Source organism: Pteropus medius, unplaced genomic scaffold, assembly GCF_902729225.1.
Source record: "Pteropus medius unplaced genomic scaffold, Ma_sr-lr_union100, whole genome shotgun sequence".
NCBI lineage: Eukaryota > Metazoa > Chordata > Mammalia > Chiroptera > Pteropodidae > Pteropus > Pteropus medius.
Window position 1 is genome coordinate 3,978,749 of NW_024349797.1, and position 18,796 is coordinate 3,997,544.

Consider the following 18,796-nt stretch of genomic DNA (forward strand, 5'->3'; position numbering starts at 1 on the left):
GGAATGCAGAGAGGAGAAAGGAGTCAGGAGGGAGCTAGAAAGACAGTGCTGGCGGAGGGTGGTGGGTGGGCATGTTGGGAGCCAGTGCTCTGACCATGGTGTCTCGTCTCAGAGGAGGGCCAGGCAGACTGGGGAGGAGGGGTGAGGAAGACAGCGTGACTGCGTCTGATCTACAGTGACGAGTACCAATGTTAACTGTCACCTCTCATCTCCAAACTAAATCACACCTGGAATTGGAGGCGCCGAGGAGCTGATAGAGTCAGCCTCTCAGAGGCGACAAGTCAATCAGTGGGGAGATGCGCGAGGAGACACCCGCTGCACGAGGCCAGGCGCCTTCATTCATTCTAGGATTTACACTTGTCAGGCTGCTGCTTGGGGGTGGGCAGGAGGAGGGGTGGGCAGGAGGCTGGTCTCACTTCAGCTCCACTTAAAACGGGATGACTAGTGGCTTCTCCCTGGGCAGCACGGCAGGCTGGGTCCACTCGCCCTTTCTGCCCTTCCACTTCTTTATCCTCTGGGTCATTCCCCAGGATCAGTGGACTTAAGGCTCAAGGAGCAGTTACAAGCCCAGCAGTGAGTAAATGGAGACAGACAGACGGCCATCTCAGGGCGAGGGGTAATGGCTGCCCAAGCAACTCTTGTCACGCGAGGAGCATATGAGGGCAAAAAGAATTCTGTCCTGGGTCATGTGTTTGGAAGGGAGAAGTGGGGCTTTGTGGGAAAGGAGGGATAGAACTAAATTGACTACTTTGGAGCAATTCTATCTGTGGTCAAATGAAATGGAAAAGATCTTTGTTTTCCCTTTCATTCATTCCTTTACTCATTCAATAAATGGTATTCCATTAGGCTCTTTGTGAAGGGCTGAGAATTCAACAGCACAGAGCCCCCATATCCTGCAAGAAAGAGGAGACTTAAAGGGTTAAGAGTTTCTCAGATTGCCGATGCTGTCTTAGAATTCATATATTAACCTATAGCCGCCCCCCATCTCTGACTATACCATCTTAATCCTCAGCACGGTCGTTTATAAAGTGCTTTTTCATATGTAAACATAACTGTGCTAAGTGCCTGTGCCAAGGAAAATGCCTGGAGAAATAAATTCCAGATGGAGAGAAAAACATTGAATTTCCATTGCTGTTTAAACATCTATTTTATTTTTGTCACAATGAAAGTAATATAAATTCATTACAGAAAGTTTGGAGCAATAGAGAGCTGGGAAAATCATCTGAAGACAAAGTTAGCATTTTGGTATGCTTCCTTCTAGTCTTTTGTCTTATAGCTTTTCAACTATTTTTTTTAAAGCTGTTAGTGCAGGGTATGTCCTATGTCACTGAATGTGGAGTTAGGGTACAAGCTTCATATTCTCCTCTGACCCCCATTCAGAGTGGCCCCTGAGGACGTGGCTTCATTCTGCGTGGTGCCCAGGCACAGAAATGGTGATACAGGAATTCAGCAGGCTGATCTCTTAATCCAGATTGGTGTAGTCATTTGAAACTGAAAGCAGCTACTTTTTATGTCGCCTGCTTCTCGGCATTAACTTCTCTTTGATGTAATTTTTGCTTCCGATGCTCTCTCCCTTCATGGGTTAGATTAGTGTGAAATTGGCCTGGCTCCTCCAGAGACTGCAGTGTTAAGCTTCAAATACTTGGTCCTTATTGGAAATCCTTAACCCACATCAGGGGAGAAAAGTAGCAGCGTTACTTAGGATTTGTGGGGGTTGTGGGGAGGAAGACTGGGTGTAAGGCAAGAGGGAGATGAGCATGTTGGCAAGAGAAGGATGGGGAAGTCGAGACTCTACTCTGTTTATTGCCAGCTGAAGATCTGCTCACCTTAATCCTGTGGGGAGAGGGGAGGAATGAGTTTTAGAGAACTTGAAAATGTGATAATGGAGAAGAAAGCCTGTTCAGTTGGCTGGAGCTCTGTTTGGAGCTGTCCAAAGGTCTTGGTGCTGAAAGGAAGAAAGAAAGGTGATGGTATTTGGGAAAGTAACAGGGCAATGTTACATAAACCTGTCTAGATCCTTAGGGTTATGCCTGCTCCTATGTGTGTCCCACCTGGTTAATGTGTGACCTTGAAGCATATACCAGACACAGTTACCAACATTCTGTGAAGACTGGCAAAAGTGGGCCCCTTCACCGTTCCGCCCTGTTCTCTTGCCTGCCTCCCGTGTGGCAGAGAAGAATGGCAACCTGTAATTGGGCCAGACTGCTGGAGGGAAGTACTCAGCTGCAAGGGAGACTCATCTGAGCACTTGACCCAGGAGAGGGTTCCTCCACTTTCAAGGCAGAATGGGGGTGGGGATGGGGGTGTCCTGCCATGATTTGAACCATTCCAGAGGGAAGAGATGCTCCAGGTTTTAGATAACACCTCCAACTTACTCCTCCAATCACAACCTCAGACTTCCTGCTCTCAAATCCAGATTGCTGCCTGAGGATATCACTGGAGGACAGAAGCTGCCGAAGGTGATTCTGACAGCCCAACTGGCCTACGCTGTCATAGAGGAAATAATCACTAAACTGTCTGACCATCAGGTGTTCCAGGGAAACTTCAGACTCTCCGTTCAAAGACAGTTTGGCTCTAGATGTTTCAAGTTTGTTTTCAGCCTATATGTACTTACTTCCCCCTGCAATCTCCCTCCAACTTTTTCTGCCGGACTAGACTTGACTTTTACTTGTACCCCGCTTCTGCCTCGGTTTCTTTTCTTTCTCACAATGCCTCATTCCTGAGCCTTGGCCCAGTATGTCAGTGACCTTTCCTTCCCTTGGCCTGTTTTCTGTTCCTTCCCCTCATTTCTAGTGGGCCCTTCCATCCACTTTCCCACTTACCTGGCTTCTAGGCTTTGTTTTCCCCTCGGCCCACTTGTCCCCCCTCAGGGCGCCTACCCAGTCTCTGCATGGTGGAGGGCCTTTTAGCTTTGTGCCTCCTTGTGCATGGGGCTTCCTCTCTCCTTCTTGAGTTCGCAAATCACTCCTTCCAGTGTCAGCTGGCAAATTGGTTTATCCTCCCCCCAACCCAGCTTTCATTACCTTGCCGAAATGAAGCGATATCTCCTCGGCGGAGGCTTCCCGTCCGTGCCGCTGCTGGCATAATAAATGAAGATAAAGTGCTGGCGGCATAGACCATCTCTCCCACTGCACCACCAGCCGTTGCCAGCTTCATTATTCGCTTAAGTTGCCGGAGAGAATTACTTAACCCTGACCCGTGTATTAGGGGCCTGTATTAATGCCACGACAGGCGCCTCTTACGGCAGAGAACAATTTATTAGTGCCGAAACAGGCTGCTTTTCTCTGTCATTTTTCCAATCTGAGCTTTGAACACACATCATTAAACTTGTCTGACTCTCTCCCCTTCTCCATCATTCCTTTTTCATTTTTTTAAACAGAAAGCACTGTAGAGAATGGAGATTGTTCTGAAAATCTCCAAGTGCCTCTCCCTCTCTTTTCTCCCCCTTCCTCTCTTTTTTTCTTTTCCTCTTTCCTATTCTTTCCTTGGCCTCTTGTTGGTCTTGGTCTCCTTGCTAGTAGCCATCCTACTTTTATAGTCATAATATGATGGGAGAGAACATTTGGTTCCTGGAAGAGAATCCAGATGTCCTTTGGATGTGAGGGTGGGGGGAGAGAACAACCATAAGTCTCTGTCCCTTGAGCCCTGGATCAGTTGTCCCTCCTTCAGATTCCTTTTCCAGAGGCAGCTTCTGCCTCTCTTTGTGCCTCCAGCTGGGAGTATCTTACTGTGAAAACAGGCATTGGGATTCATTCTGGGAGTTAAAGCACCTGGGTGTGAGGAAGGACTGGTCAGGGTTCCTACGTGCCCTAGGGACTTTATCATGTCCTCATTCGGGAGAGAAGATTGGGAGGGGTTTGGAAGCACCTAGAGATGGCCATGCAGTGTCTGAACCACTCTGAGCCCTGGTGCAGTGGCTGGCCACAGCCTGGGAAATTGGCCATAGGGCTGTGCTGCCATAGGGCCGCATATGTGGCTCTCCCTGACTAAGGCAGAGTGCCAGTTTCTAGGTGTTCTCATCTCTGGTTTCTTATGTGGAATTGTCTCAGCATCTGAATTTAACCTATAGCTTTCATGTCCTGCCTGGCTCCTGGTCCTGGCTCTTTTGGCCTTGCACATGCCCTCATCTCTAACACTACTGTTACCAAAAGCCACATGGAGCCATTCTCTTGTGTAGAACTTGCCACTTCTCCTTGGTGACTATGTCTTGCCCTTTGTATTGGGGACACGTATGGCCACTGTCTTAGTTTTTGTTCTCCTGAAAGCAGAGCTTGAGCAGAACTGGGTGCAGATAGTTTGAGAGAGAACACCAGGAAGCGGGAGTGAGGGCTGGAGAAAGTGAGGCTGAGAAGGAGGAAAAGCCAATAGAACTGTGTGTTATCCCGCTGGTGGGACTGCGAATCGGTACAGCCACTATGGAAAGTGGTATGGAGGTTCCTCAAAAAACTAAGAATTGACCTACCACATGATCCAGCAATCCCTCTACTGGGTATTCGCCCCAAAGACTTGGAGACTCATATTCGAAAAGATATTTGCACACTGAAGTTCATAGCAGCATTATTCACAGTGGCCAGGACATGGAAGCAACTGAAGATCCCTACGATAGATGATTGGATATAGAAGCTGTGGGACATATATACAATGGAATATTACTCAGCCACAAGAAGAGATGAAATACTGCCATTTGCGACAACACGAATGGACCTCGAAATAATCATACTAAGTGAAATAAGCCAGACAGAAAATGTTGACAATCACATGGTATCACATATGTGGTATATAAACCTAAAAGCAAATAATGAACAGGATAAACAAACAGAGACTCATGGACATGGACCATGGACTAGTGGTTACCAGAAGGAAGAGGGGGAGGGAGAAAATAAAATAATAAAATATTTTTAAAAAATTATGTATATATAGTATGAAAAAAAAATAAACTGGCCTTAAAAAAAAGTGTGTTATGAAGAGGGCTGTTACAGGCAGTGGGGCTCTACCCCATCAGGCCCTCTGAGCTGGGTACAGAATGCCTCCCAAACTATCCTCTGGAAAGCCTGGAGTATCTGTCCACAGGCTCCTGTTACACATTGGCTAACAGTTCTCCCTGTGGGTATAAACTTTCCCATACTTCACAGTGCCTGTGTGTGTGCATGGGTAGGGAGTACTACTGAGTATCTTCTTCATGGAAAAGTCCTTAGGGCCGAAAGCTGAAGAGAAATGTGAGGATCCCTTCCAGGCAGATTTGGTTGAGACGGATTCATGTGGACCTGACCAGCACCGATGGCTGAAGTCAGAGGTGGGCCAGAAGGATACGAGGTGGTATCAACAGCATCTATTCCTGCCACCATCCCACATACCCACCTCTCTCATCACCCCCTCCCTCTCAGTCCCCAACACCCAGGGCCTCCAGCAGTTCTCAGCTGTGCAGCTCCAGCCTGACTAAGGACTGCATACACAAATGATGTCACCTAGGCAGAGCCATAAACAGGTAAGGCGGGATGGGGGAAACAGAAACTGGTGGGGACTGGCAAATCAGGGAATAGAGACAATCTTGTAAAGACAATGACACAATTTTAAAAACATGTGCTATCAGACAAGCCTGTATGGTGCGGGGGGGAGGCCCTAGAAAATTTGACCTATAGACTACTAGTTTAGCATCAATGTGGATGGGGTCTTTAGAAAAGATGAGACTTTTGCAAAGTTTTCAGTCACTTTTTTTACATTTCTCAACTCCAGCTGATGGCTTTGGAGACTGTTTGGAAGTGAATACTGGGGAGAAGAGCAGAAGAGCAAGAAAGTCCGTGGAAAAGGCCAGTGGCTTTCCCCCATGCCCAGTCCTTCCCAAATTCCCTAGGCCTCCAGATCCCTGCAACCCTCCCTCCCACTCAGCTCAATAGCTCTTGAAAGTTCTCTAATCACCTCTCTGCTTCCTGCATTAATGAGCCTCTCATCTCACTGATGGCAATCAGAATATTTGCTTATGAAAGGGACACGGTTAATAACACGATTGCTCCCCTCCGCCTTCTTCCTTCCTCTCTTCCCCCCTCCCCTTCCCTCGCCCTCCACACAATTCTCTCAATTAACGATAGGCAGAAATTAATTTTTCCCTTCCATCGAAACAATTGCAGGGAAGCGGATTGCCAGCGTCGCTTTAGATAGGGACCGCTCCCAGCAGAGTGGAGAGAAAGGAGGGGAGATGGAAGAGATACTCACGGCCCTATCTGCAGGCACAGGACAGAGTAATACAAATGTTATCCTTAGAAATGTACTTAAAGAGGATATGTTTATAATTCGGAGGGGATTTTCTGGGGCTCTCCTGCCCTCCCTCCCTCTCCAGGGCACTCCACTCGACTCACTTCTGTGTAGCAGAAACCAGAGTTGGTTGAGAAATTTGCTCTTGTTGCCTCAATGAGTGGAGTGGGCCTGGGTGAGAAGAGAGATCAGGTTAGCCAGAGGGTCACTGCCATTGTCTAAAGGCCCAGGGCTCAGGCCCAGGGCTCAGTTTGTGGCCAAATGCCAAACATCAGGTTTCAGATCAGGCTGTCATGTGGGCTTTTCAGGTGAGGGCCTGGCTTGTTTGCTACCTTTATCATCCCCTCTGTGCCTGTCTGGACTTTTGGCTTGGGCTTCCTGCCCAGCTCATTCTTCCATTCAGGTAGAGAGGCAGAGGCCTTCACGGAAACCGAGATCATATCCTGGCCAAGTAGTTTTAAGTACACAGATCTGGAGCCAGACAGCCTGCGTTTGAATCTCAGCTCTGCTGCGTAACAGCTCTATGGTCATAGGTGAGTTACTTAACCTGTTGTGACTTACATCCTCATCTATATAGTGGGGGTCACACCTATCTCATAGGGTTGTTATAAGGACCAAATGAGTAAGTACTTAGATTAGTATCTGGTAGATAGCAAGTGCTATTTATATATTTGGTTAAGAAGTAAGTTTTTTTTAAAAACGCTATACTCTATGTGGCAGTCAGAAATTTGTTGGTTCATTCATTCCACAAACATTTACTGTACACTTGTTCCATAGAGGATATAGACATTTTACAGATTTTGTGGTCTCTACACTTGAATTGTAAACAACCATAACATGGGCAGAAGTCACCACAAGAGTGGTGTGTGAAGAGCTATGGGATTTCAGGAGGAGGAGGGAGGGGAATTCAGGCAGGAGAGGACCAAGAGTGTTGGCTTCACCGAGGAGGTGGCATTAGAGCTGAACTTTGAAAAGTAAGTTGAATTTCTATAGGTGGGGATAGGTTGCTCTTGGGCAGAGGGAGCCTTAAGATTGAGAGTATCTATTTGTCAGGCCAACAGGTCAGGCGGGGAGAGTTGGGGAACTGGGCGGGGCAGGAGGGGTTAGTGTAGCCCCCGCTGCCATCTCCGCCTTCCGAGTTCACTCCGCCCCCGTCCCAACTCTTCTTTCTCTCAACATCCAAGAAAGATTAACTTCTCTCAGTGCGAGAAAGTTATCATTAGCAGAGAATTAAGGGTAATTAATGATGCCCCCCTCTCGCGACATCCCCTTCTCTCCATCATAGGCCTTATCTGGTGTCGGTGAGCTGGACAATGCGGCGGGGTGGGAGGGGGAAGAGAGGGAGAGGGAGAATGGAAAACAATAAATATTAAGTGCAAGAAAAAAAAGGGGCGCAGCGCTGTTCCCACTTGTTAGATTGAAGGCGCCTCTCCAGAGGGGGGAAGTCTCCAAATTGCTAATTAGCGCCTCTGAAAAGGCCTGGCCCTGATATGCGCGCCGCTGAAAGGCCGCCGTTAATGAAGCCGCGGCGAGCCCGCTTCCCTTTGACTGGCCTTCATCCCTCCGCCGAGCCCCGGGCCCGCCGGAACAATGAGGCAGGGAGCGCGGGCTCCCCCAGGCCTCGCCGGGACGGCCCCGGCAGCGCGGGCGGGGAGCGGCGCGGCGCTGGCGAAATGTGGAGGGGGAGATAAGGCCGAGCAGAGGGAAGAGGCTCACTCCCAGGGGCCCAGGGAAAATTTGCAGTTATTATGAAGGAGATGAGACAGATTAAAAGCCCTTGTGTTCGCCGCTTTGCCCCTTTATTTAGTGGCTTCATCTAGGAGATGAAAGAAGTTGGAAATGACTTTCTCTGCTTTGCGCTGCAAGAAGCTTCATGGCACATTTCTTGACTTTATTCCTTCTTTTGTTTTCTTTTTCTTGCCTTTAACCCCTGAAAGGCTTCACTGTGCAGCCATAAGCACTGGAGGCAGAGAAAAAAGGACGGGTGGGGGCCTCCCCCATTGACCACTGGCAGCCAGACCGTGGAGGCCTATGGCTTCTGGGCGATCTCTAAATGACCTTTGCCGTCCCTGGAAGGCCCCAGGAGGAGACTGGATGACGCATTATCCAGATGGGTTAGAGGCTCCCATAATACCCTGGGCCTATTCCCAGAGGGTAGTACCAACCACACTGTCCACGAGAACTCTACAGCCAAATCACCTGAGTTCAAACCCAAACTCCACTATATAGCAGCTGAAACCTTGGGCAAGTTACTTAACTTCTCTATGCCTCAGTTTCCTATCTGTAAAATGGGGACAATGATGATAATACTAGTTAGTACCTACTTCATAGGGTAGAGTAGACTGCTTGCATTTTTGTCCCTGGTTTTTCATGCCTCTCTGTGTCTACACCCTTTGTTAGTGCCTTTCCACATTGCCTCTGGGCTTGGCCCTGTGGGTCAGTTACAAACTTGACTCAAGCAGAGGCATGAAAAAGTGCTGTGTGTTTCTATCTTGGAATGTGTACCTCTATATGTACCTCTCTTCGAATACTACCACAGTCATGAGAACATACCAGGGCTAGCCTCTGGTCATGAGAACATTACTTTGCCAGCCTGCTGGAGGCATGTGTGAGATATGGGGAGGAGAGCCAAGTTGTTCTAGACTAGAATATACTAAAACAGCCAGCCCTCAAAGCTGACTGCAGATACATGAGCAAGTCCAGCCAAGAACTGCCAGTCTTAGCCCAGATAGGGAGAACTTTCCAGTCAGCCTATGGACTTATGAGCAATAATAAGTGGATGTTAATTTAAGTCACTAAATGTTCAGGTGGCCTGTTTCGCAGCATTATTGTGGTAGATAGGTAACCGATACACAAATTGGTGCCTAGAAGTTTGATGCTACCAAAAACAAAAATAAGGCAAAAACAATCCCTGAGAGATGTAGCAATGGCTTTGGGATTGGAGAGCAAGTTGAGTCTGGAAAGATGATATAGAAACTGGTATAGCAGGTTGGAAAAAAGGTGACCCATATAATATATGGTGAAACAATCAGTAAAACTGTTGTCTGAGGTAATTTGGAAAATAGAAAAAGTACTTAATGAACTTATGGATTTGAATAATGAGATGTCCATGAAGAATGTTGAAAGAGGGTCTGCTGGCTTTTGCTAACTGTAAATGATAAGGTACTATGAAAAGAGATGAACTAAAAAGAAAAAGAAAACGACTAGTTTGTCAACAGAATTTAGAGGGAATATAAAGGGCCCAGAACTTTCTGGACTGGGAGATAAGACAGCTCCACATTTCTAGTCTTCCTAGCTGGGAAAAGATCTTCAATGTAATACAAGGCCTGGGACTTTTGCTTTTAGCATTAATGGAGTAATAGGGACTGTCTTTACTTTCCACCTTAAATAATTAAAAGAATACAAAAATTTCCAGTGTCCAACAAGGTAAAATTAGTAATGTCCTGAAAACAATTAAAAAATTACAAGGCACAAAGAAGCAGGCAAACACAATTGTAACATAAAGAAAATTCAATCAATAAAAACAGACCCAGAGTTACATAGACGACAGAACTATTAGACAAAGACATTAAACAGCTTTCATTTAGTTAGTTATGTATATAACTATTTCATTTGTTTTACAAGGTAGAGGAAAATATGAGCATATTAAGGAGAGACATGGAAGATGTGTGTGTGTGTGTGTGTATTTCAAAGCCCCAAATCTAACTTGTATAAAAATACAACATCTCAGATAAAAATATATTGGGTAGGATTAACAGCAGATTAGACATTGCAGATGAAAAAAATTGTAACTTTGAAGACATAGCAATATGAACTATCTAAAATAAAATACAAAAAGAAAAAAAAAACAGAAGACAAAGAAAAAAAATACAAAAGAACAACTTAAAGCAACCTAAAATATGTGTAATTGGAGTCCCAGAAGCAAAGAAGAGAGAGGAGAAAAATATTTGACAAAATAATAGCCCCAAATTTTCTAAATTCAATGAAAATTATAAACCCACAGATCCAAGAAGCTTAATGAATCCCAGGACAAGAAACATAATGAAATGACACTAAGACACATAAGCAAATTGCTTAAAACTAGTGATAAAGAGAAAATCTTAACAGCAGCAACAATATAAAGACATACCACATATAGAGGAAAAAAGATAAGATGGCAGTAGACTTTATCTCAGAAATAATTAGAGCTAGAAGATAGCAATATCTTTAAAGTATTGAAAGAAAAACACCATTAACCTGGGGTTCTATACCCACCAAACTATCTTTCATAAGTGGAGACACTATAAAGACTTTTCCAGACACACTTCAAGGAATCATTACCAACATACCAGAACTATAAGAAATGTTAAAAACAAAACAAAACAAAACAAAAACCCCACAAAGCTTCGAACAGAAGGAAGATTATACCACATAAAAATTCGGATCTATACAAAGGAATGAAAAGCATTAAAAATGACATCCGTGAAACAGTAACAATTTTTTCCTTATCTTAAAAACCTCTTTAAATAATAATTGACTGTTTAAGACAAACAAATATGTAGAAGTAAAAGGTCTGACAACAATAGCACAAAGTCTAGAAAAGAGGAAATGGAAGGACATTGCTGCAAGCTTTTTATACTAGGCATAAAGTTTTATGATATTACTTGAAGGAAGACTAAGACAAGTTAAAGATATATGTTATATACCCTAAAACTATCACTAAAAATATAAAACAGAAGTATAGCTAATAAGCTAACAAAAAAATTCTTTTTTTAATCTGAAAAGGGAACAAAAAACAGATGGGACGAATAAAAAATAGATTGATGGTAGATTTAAATTTGTTATAAACTAAGTTGTACTCCCCTCCTCTCCATTTATATGTTGATGTCCTAATTCCCAGGACCTCAGAATCTGACTGTATTTGGTGATAGGGTCTTTAGAGAGGTGATTAAGTTAAAATGAGGTTGTTAGTGTGGGCCTTAATCCAATATGACTGGTTTTCTTATAAGAAGAGAAATCTGGGACACAGACACACATAGAGGGAAAACAATGTTAAGACAGAGAGAGAAGACAACTATTTACGAGCCAAGGAGACAGAGTTCAGAAGAAACCAAACCTGCCAAAACCAACTTGGGTTTCAAGTCTCCAGAATTGTGAGAAAATAAATTTCTGTTGTTTATGTGACCCAGTCTCTGGTTCTTTATTATGACAGCTCAGGCAAACTAACACACTAACCATATCAATAATCATATTAAATGTAAATATTCTGAATAACCCACTTCTCTACCACCACACCAGTCCAGCCAGACCAGATCCAACTTGTCCTTTTAATTAATAAATCTCTGGATCAAGAGGAGTCATGTTTAAGAAGTCACAATTAGTCCTGATGTAAATCACAATATCCTACACTCCCAGCCTGATGCCATGGTTGAATAAGACTTTTGGGTGTCCTGGTATGGATGTGAATACTTTGTGGTAGGGACATGAATAATTATGACCAGAAGGAGGACTATGGTAAGATGATGCCATGAATGCGTCATCCAGAAAGATATGTTCAAGTCATAAACCTCCAGTACCTGTGAATGTTAACTTATTTGGAAATAGAGTCTTTGTGGATGTTATCAGGTTGGATTAGGGTGGGGCCTAAACCAATGGCTTGTGTCATTACAAGAAGACAAGAGACAGAGACAGCCATGCACAGAGGAAAGACGGCCATGTGAAGATGGAGGCAGAGATTGCAGTGATGCGTCTATAAACCAAGGAATGCCAAGAACCACCAGAAGCTAGGAGGAGACAAGAATCCTTTCCTAGAGCATTTGGAGGGAGTATGACTCTGCTAACATTTTGATTTTCCACATCGAGACTCCAGAACTACGAGCAAATACATTTCTGCTGTTTAAAGCCACCCAGTTTGTGGCACGTTGTTACAATAGCCCTAGGAAACTAATACACCAACTCACAGCCCCTGCCCTGACTGTTCCCTCTGGAATGTTTATCCCAGAGAGGGTTAAATGGTACATTCCCTCTTCTTTTTGAGGTATTTGCTCAGATGAGGCCTTATCAGAGAGACCTATCAAAAATAGCAGCAAGTCCCCACATCCAGCATTTCCTTTCCCCTTATCCTATTTTGTTATTCTTCAAAGCATTTTCACCACCTGACAGCTCATATGTTGATCCGTTGTTTGTCTTCTTTCCCTGGAAGGGAAGAATCATGAAGGCAGGGACTTTTGTTTATGTTGTTCATGGATATATCTTCATATTTAGGACATGACAGGCACTCATTAAATATATCCTGACTGACTGACTGAAGGTCAGTGCAGGCAATATCTGCCAAGTATCTCCCTAAAGGGGAGGAGAGAATATAGTAAAAAGAGCATCCTTTTGGTGTCAAATGTCTAGTTCCAATCAGTTATTTCACATCAGCTGTGCGACCCTGTTTAACTACTCTGAGCTTTAGTTTCCTCATCTGTATAAGTCAGGACAATAGCACTTACATTAAAGGGTCATTTTGAGGATTAATTGAATGATTTTGTTAATAAATATGGAGGTACAAATCTCTTTGTATAGTCCACATATGTCTAACAATTAATATATATCATATATGTATATATGTATTGTTATGTGTATTCAATGTGGTAAGCACTCATATTCATTTTAGAGGCTTCATAATTTAGTGGTTAGGTTCCTGGCTCCTAGAGTCATTCTGCGTAGGTACATACTTAACAGTTGTGTATCCCTGAGCAAGTTCCTTAACCTCTCTGGGCCTTAGTTTTGTCATCTATAAAAAGGAAACAATAGCACTTTTTCCAAGAATTTCTGTGAAGATTATTGAGTTAATCCACATTAATATTTAAAGTAGTGTCTGGCACCTACTGAGTGCTCAATTGATGTTAACTACTACACGCTGTATAGTAGGTTAACTACTATGCACTGCATAGTGAGGTTTCAGTCACCCACAGACTGCATATATGTGGACCCATAAGATTATAATGGAGCTGAATTTTCTGTAAGAAATGGAAGGAATGTGATTCAGGAGGAATTTTTTTCTTTGATGGGATCAATACCTGTGGAACTCTGTAGTAGATCTCTCTCACTCACAAAACCTCAATTTTGAGTGCACAGATTACATCTCAATCGGCCAGCCCCTGACCTGTTTCAGCACAGAGGAGCCTGTCCCCCCAGTGTTACATGTTCAGAGGGCGCTACAGCCCTCCCAGATGTAGCCTGATGGTCGTTAGAGCACAGTGTTGTAAATTTTTTGTTGAAGACCTAAGATTCTGTACAAGGACTCAGGTCCACAGGAGCTACCTTAGTAAGTACTAAGTTCCACTCCCACTTTAGTAAAAGCTTTCTGTGGTAGTGTGGAGCCAACCTGTTCCTGTACTTTGGAAATATTTTAGGTTGCAATGATGTAAAGCATAGATGTTTTATTTCTTCCACCAATTCAATGCCAGAGAGAGCCATTTGCTCCAGATAGGGTCAATGGAATAAAAAACAAATTTCCAAAATCCTCAGTTCTTCACCCTCTCCATGTAAAACGCTCGTATTTTTTTTTTAAATGAATATCACAAAGTTCCTTAATCTGACCGTTGCTCTGACATGCAACAGCCAAAATCACATTGCCATGATAATCCCCTTTGTTCCTTGATCTCTCCATCTTGATTTCTTATTCCTACTGATCCTCAGGCCACCTTTCACTCCCCACTGAAAATCAGTATTATGGTGATCTATGCCTTACCCAGCTAGTTTCTCCTCAATATTTGCAATCAATCCAGTCCACATCCCCATTCATGGAGCAGCATTGATATCTTCAGTGTAGTATTTCTGACCCTGTCCAAAGGAAGCAGGGGAAGGTCTTGTGAGATAGCATTTATAAAGTCTACAGTAGTATACAGTAATGTCCTAGGCCTTCACATTCACTTACCAGTCAGTGTCACTCACCCAGAGTAACTTCCGGTCCTGCAAGCTCCATTCATGCTAAGTTCCCTATACAGGTGCACCATTTAAAAAATATCTTTTGTGTAGTATATTTACAGTACCTTTTCTCTGTTTAGATATGTAGATACACAAATACCATTGTGTTACAATTGCCTACAGTATTCAGAATAGTAACACACTGTATTGATTTATAACCTAGGAGCAATAGGCTATACCATATGGTCTAGGTTTGTCGTAGTCTATACTAAGTTTGCACAATGATGAAATCACCTAACGATGCATTTCTTTAACATATTCTTGTCATTAAACATGATGGTATTATTTCATCATCTAACTTAATTTTCTATTCATTTCTGGGGGCAGTTCCTGGCACATTGGTGCTTCAGAAATTCTAGTTTTCCTTTCTGGCCCCTCCACAAAGTCAGTGTGAGCTGCTCTTTTATTACATTTTCCCATGTTCCCCAACAAGTCGCAGCTTAAACAGTCTTGGCCTAGATGCACCATCTGGAAGAATAGCTGTCTACCTAGATGAGGCCAATGGCAGAGAGAAAGCAAAAGAGGGAGGGTGAATGCAAGAATACTGTAGAAGTAGAATCCATGAGAACTGTATTCAATTAGGTGAAGAGGTATAAGGAAGAAATAGGAAATAAAATTGGTTTTGAAACTTCTCATGTGGGTGACTTCATGATGGCGATGACATTTCCCAGACAGGGGACAGTGGAAAAGGGGCAGATTCGATAGGGACTATGGAAGAAACTAAACATGGTTTTGATATCTTAAGCTGGCGATGCTAGTGGAGTAAACAAGTGGAGATATCTAGCAGAAAGCTGAAAATAAAAGTTGGATTTCAAGAAACATGGGCACTTTCATTGCTGACGGAGGCAACTAACACCATGAGAACTAATATGATTTGTGGGGGAGAACTTCTCTTAAGTAGAAAAGAGGGCTGATGGCTGTGGACATCTTTTGAACATTTCCATCTTTCTGGTCTGTGGTGGTCACAAGTTCTGCATGTCCAAAATGGAATTAATCATCTTCCCACCAAACCTATTTCTCTTAACTTCTCTGGCTGTGTAAATGGCACCAACCACTCTTTCACTCTGGTGCGAAACCTCGGTCATCTACGTCTCCTCCCTTAATTCTTTTCACAATAAGTTTCCTCTATAGAAAATTCTGAAAATCCATGAAACAGTACTATTACCTGTTGTAGATATAGTTATTTATAATGGAACCATTATGGATTACTTTTAGTGTATTATTCTGGTCATATTCCTATGCAAATATTGATTTAATTTCCTTTATACATGAATAGTCATACTCTACATTTTTAGAGTAACTGTTTTATTGACGTATAACAGTCATGCAAAAATGAACACAATCAGAAATTGATGATTTTTCATGTTATTAAATATTCTCCCACATCAATTCTAAAAGGCTGCAAGGTATTCCATCCTGTAGATATACCATAGTTCAGATAACTGTTGTTGCAGGATTTGTTTTTTTCCTAGTATTTTCACCTCTCCCTCCACAATGCTGCAAAGATGAATTTACCTGTATTTAACATTTTTGTGTCCCTTTCCAATTTTTCCTTAGAATAAAATTTCTAGAGGCTGATTTTCTGGGTCAAAAGTCACGTGCATTTTAAAAAATAAAGTTTTATTTTTAGAATTGTTTTAGGTTTACAGAAAATTATGAAAGCACTACAACAGTTTTTATATACCCCACATCTAGTTTCCCCTATTATTAACAACTTACATTAGTATAGCACGTTTGTCACAATTAATGAACCAATATCGAGGCATTATTATTTACCAAAGTCCATACTTTATCCAGTTTTCTTTATTTTTTTTAAACCTAATTTCCTTTTTGCTGTTCCAGTATCCCATTCAGGATACAACATTACATTTAGTTGTCATGTTGCCCCAGGCTCCTCTTGGCTATGAGTTTCTCAGACTTTCCTTGTCTTTGATGACCTTGACAATTTTGAGAAATATCGGTCAGGCATTCCGTAGAAGTTCCTCAATTGGGGTTTGCCCGATTTCATTCTTATGATTAGATTGGGTTATGGATTTTGGAAGGAGAGAAATAAAATACCACTCTCACTATATCTAGTCCACATAATGTTACGGTGATATATCACTATTGATGTTAACCCAGATCACCTGGCTAAGGTAGTGTTTGTCTAGTTTCTCCACTACAAAGTTATTTCTCCCCTCTTACTGTACTCTTTGGAAGGAAGTCAATATGCACAGGCCACATTTAAGGAGTTGGGGTTTAAGCTTTGGGGTGGAGTATCTACATAAATTATTTGGAATTTTGCACTACAGAGTTATCTCTTCTTCTCATTTATTTATTCGTATCATCAACATAGTATGAACTCGTAGATGTCTTTCATACTTCGTTATAATCCAATAATACTTTGTTTTGCTGCTCAAAGCAAGAGTATTTTTAATATTCTGAGTAACTCACCGCAAAACTATCTCGCCAAAGCTTGTACTAACTCTAACAGTTAAAAGCAGGACCCGTCTTTGGCCATGCCACCCTGAACATGCCCAATCAGGTCTGATCTTGGAAGGTAAGCAAGGGGAGACCACTTAGGAATACCAAGTGCTGTAGGCGTTTTTTTTTTACTTAAAAAAAAAAAAAAATAGGATCCATTTCCCAACTTCACACACCCTTTATAAAAGTAGGTCAGCAAGGGAGAGACCTACACCTCTCCCTAGCGCCCAACTTCCTGACGCTCCCTGCCCAAAGAAGATGAAGCCAACATGGTGGTGGTGGTGGAGGGGCAGGGACATTCCCTAGACAGGCACCTAACGCCTGAATTCTCCCGAGTCCTAATCGCAGCCTCTCCTTGACCCCTGTCCTGTCTCCGGGTTTCCCCACGGCCCCGCCTTTCTTGGGGCGGAAGTTGGCGTGGCCGTAGGCCGGAAACGCTGACCTGGGGCGGGCCCTCTTGCGCAGGCAGCTCCTCCCACTCCGCCACTGCCCCACCCCTCCGGCCCAGACCGGAAATGAGGTCAGAGCGGGGAAACCCCGGTGGGGAGACGCGGCCGAAAAGCGGCGGCCGGTGGAGGTACCTGCAGCAGCTGGTGAGGGGAAGATGTGGGTTGAGTGGGCCGAGGTCGAGGGGTCCGGCGCCAGTGGGGCTCCGGGCTCCAGGTCGTGGGTGAGCGGCCAAAGGTTCCATGTAGCCTTGGCGGCCGGCGGGAGGGGCTAATGTGGCGGGGCCTTGCTTTATCAGGGCCCATCGTCTCTGTCCGGGAGAATGAGGATCGGGCCGTCTCCCGGGCGACAGTCGCCTTCTCCTCTCTCTTCTTTCTGGCTCTTTTTGGACCGGCGTCAGCATGAGGGCTTGTTGTTCAGAGCGGTGGTCGCCCTAGCTTTTGGGGGCGGACCGGGGCGTTGGGGAGAGTCTTTCGAAATACGCTTTTTGTTTCACACATGTGGCCATGTTGCGACCCTTGATCACGGAGAGAGCTTAGTCGCCCGGACTTGTTTTTTCTTGGTTTCTGTCCTTCAAGGGCTGACCTCCTGCCCCTGGTGGGCACGAATGAGAAGTTGTTTCCTTTTTCCTGCCGCCTCCGCCCCCAACCCAACGACCCTGCGCCCTCCTTTCTCCTTCCAGTTCCCCTTCTTTTGCTTAACTCAGTCTTTCCTCTCCCTGAGCGCTTTTCTCACCTGGGGGTCCTGTTAGACTGTGCATCCGAGACTGGAGGTTTAGGAGTCCCAGGATTCTTCTGTCACTTTTCTGATCGCAGTCTTGGAGGCAGGAAAAGATTCTGCACAGGTATTCCACTACGAGTTGTTTGGTAACTTAGTTCCACGTTAAAGTCTGTACAGTTTCGCTTGAGTTTTTAAAGCAGTAGTTCTTTATTAGGGAAACAGATTTAGACATGCCGTTCCCACTTGTTTACCTGTTTTGGTCTTAGGGACAGTTGTTTGCCAAATCCCAGTCATGCATAACGTTTTAAACTATTGCTTAAAGAGAAGTGGTCATTTTATGTGTGCTTTTGACACTTTGAGAAGTTTTGTTTGGTTGGTAGTTTTGGAAATAGGTGTCCCCGTTGCTCCTACCGATGTGGCAGATAAGTTAGCCGACTCTTTTCCTGCCTTTGAGTTCGTTGGCGTAGGGACAGTATGAGAATAGGTTTTAGAAAGTCCTTTGCAAAATGTAAACTGCATGAACGGAAATACGGTCTGAGAGTGGCGCCGTGCAGTTTTAAGCTCTAATTGCGGTCTAGAAATATTTTGGACTCTACAAGGGCTAGGGAAAAGTACTAATTTAATATTCATTTAATTAGGTGTTGTACAAATTGTATTAGCCATTTCCCTAAAAAGGGGCATTTTGAAGATTGCTTGTAACTACTTTCATCCCTTGGAAGGTTTGCCTCAGAGGTGACTCCTGAGGAATGATGATTTGACAAGAATGAAGAGAAAAATAGGAAATTTTGGAAAGCATTTAGCTAGAAATCTTGGGAACTCTACCCATCCCTGTCATTTCAGTCTCAGTTATTTCCTGTTTTTGTGTGATCGTCTATAACTAAAGCACATTATTAGGATGATCACTTAATTTTCTGAGGGATGGGGAGAAGAGTTTAAAAGTTGCTAATTAAAAAAAGAAGTTTCC

At 43.7% G+C, this 18,796-nt stretch overlaps 1 protein-coding gene and 1 long non-coding RNA gene across 15 annotated transcripts in view; one reads left to right on the top strand and one right to left on the bottom strand.

The window, feature by feature from the left end:
* Positions 1-1,218: 1,218 nt before the first annotated feature.
* On the bottom strand, positions 1,219-18,039 carry LOC120619529 (uncharacterized). The gene is made up of 3 exons (XR_005657530.1): positions 17,848-18,039; positions 13,967-14,058; positions 1,219-1,833 (listed from the first exon to the last, which is right to left on the bottom strand). It is a non-coding gene; the product is annotated as an uncharacterized LOC120619529 (long non-coding RNA).
* GPATCH2L (G-patch domain containing 2 like) overlaps positions 17,164-18,796 on the top strand; it is a 48,202-nt gene continuing 46,569 nt past the window's right edge. For 4 of the 14 annotated variants that reach the window (XR_005657528.1, XM_039883876.1, XM_039883875.1 and 1 more), the window contains exon 1: positions 17,184-17,242. Coding sequence is in view for 2 of the 14 variants with exons in the window: in XM_039883866.1 (XP_039739800.1) it covers positions 17,181-17,242 (62 nt within the window). In the remaining 12 variants the exon portion in view is untranslated. Of the gene's footprint in view, positions 17,259-18,796 lie in introns of all 14 variants that reach the window. The other 10 variants (XM_039883871.1, XM_039883869.1, XR_005657529.1 and 7 more) reach the window with 8 other exon arrangements.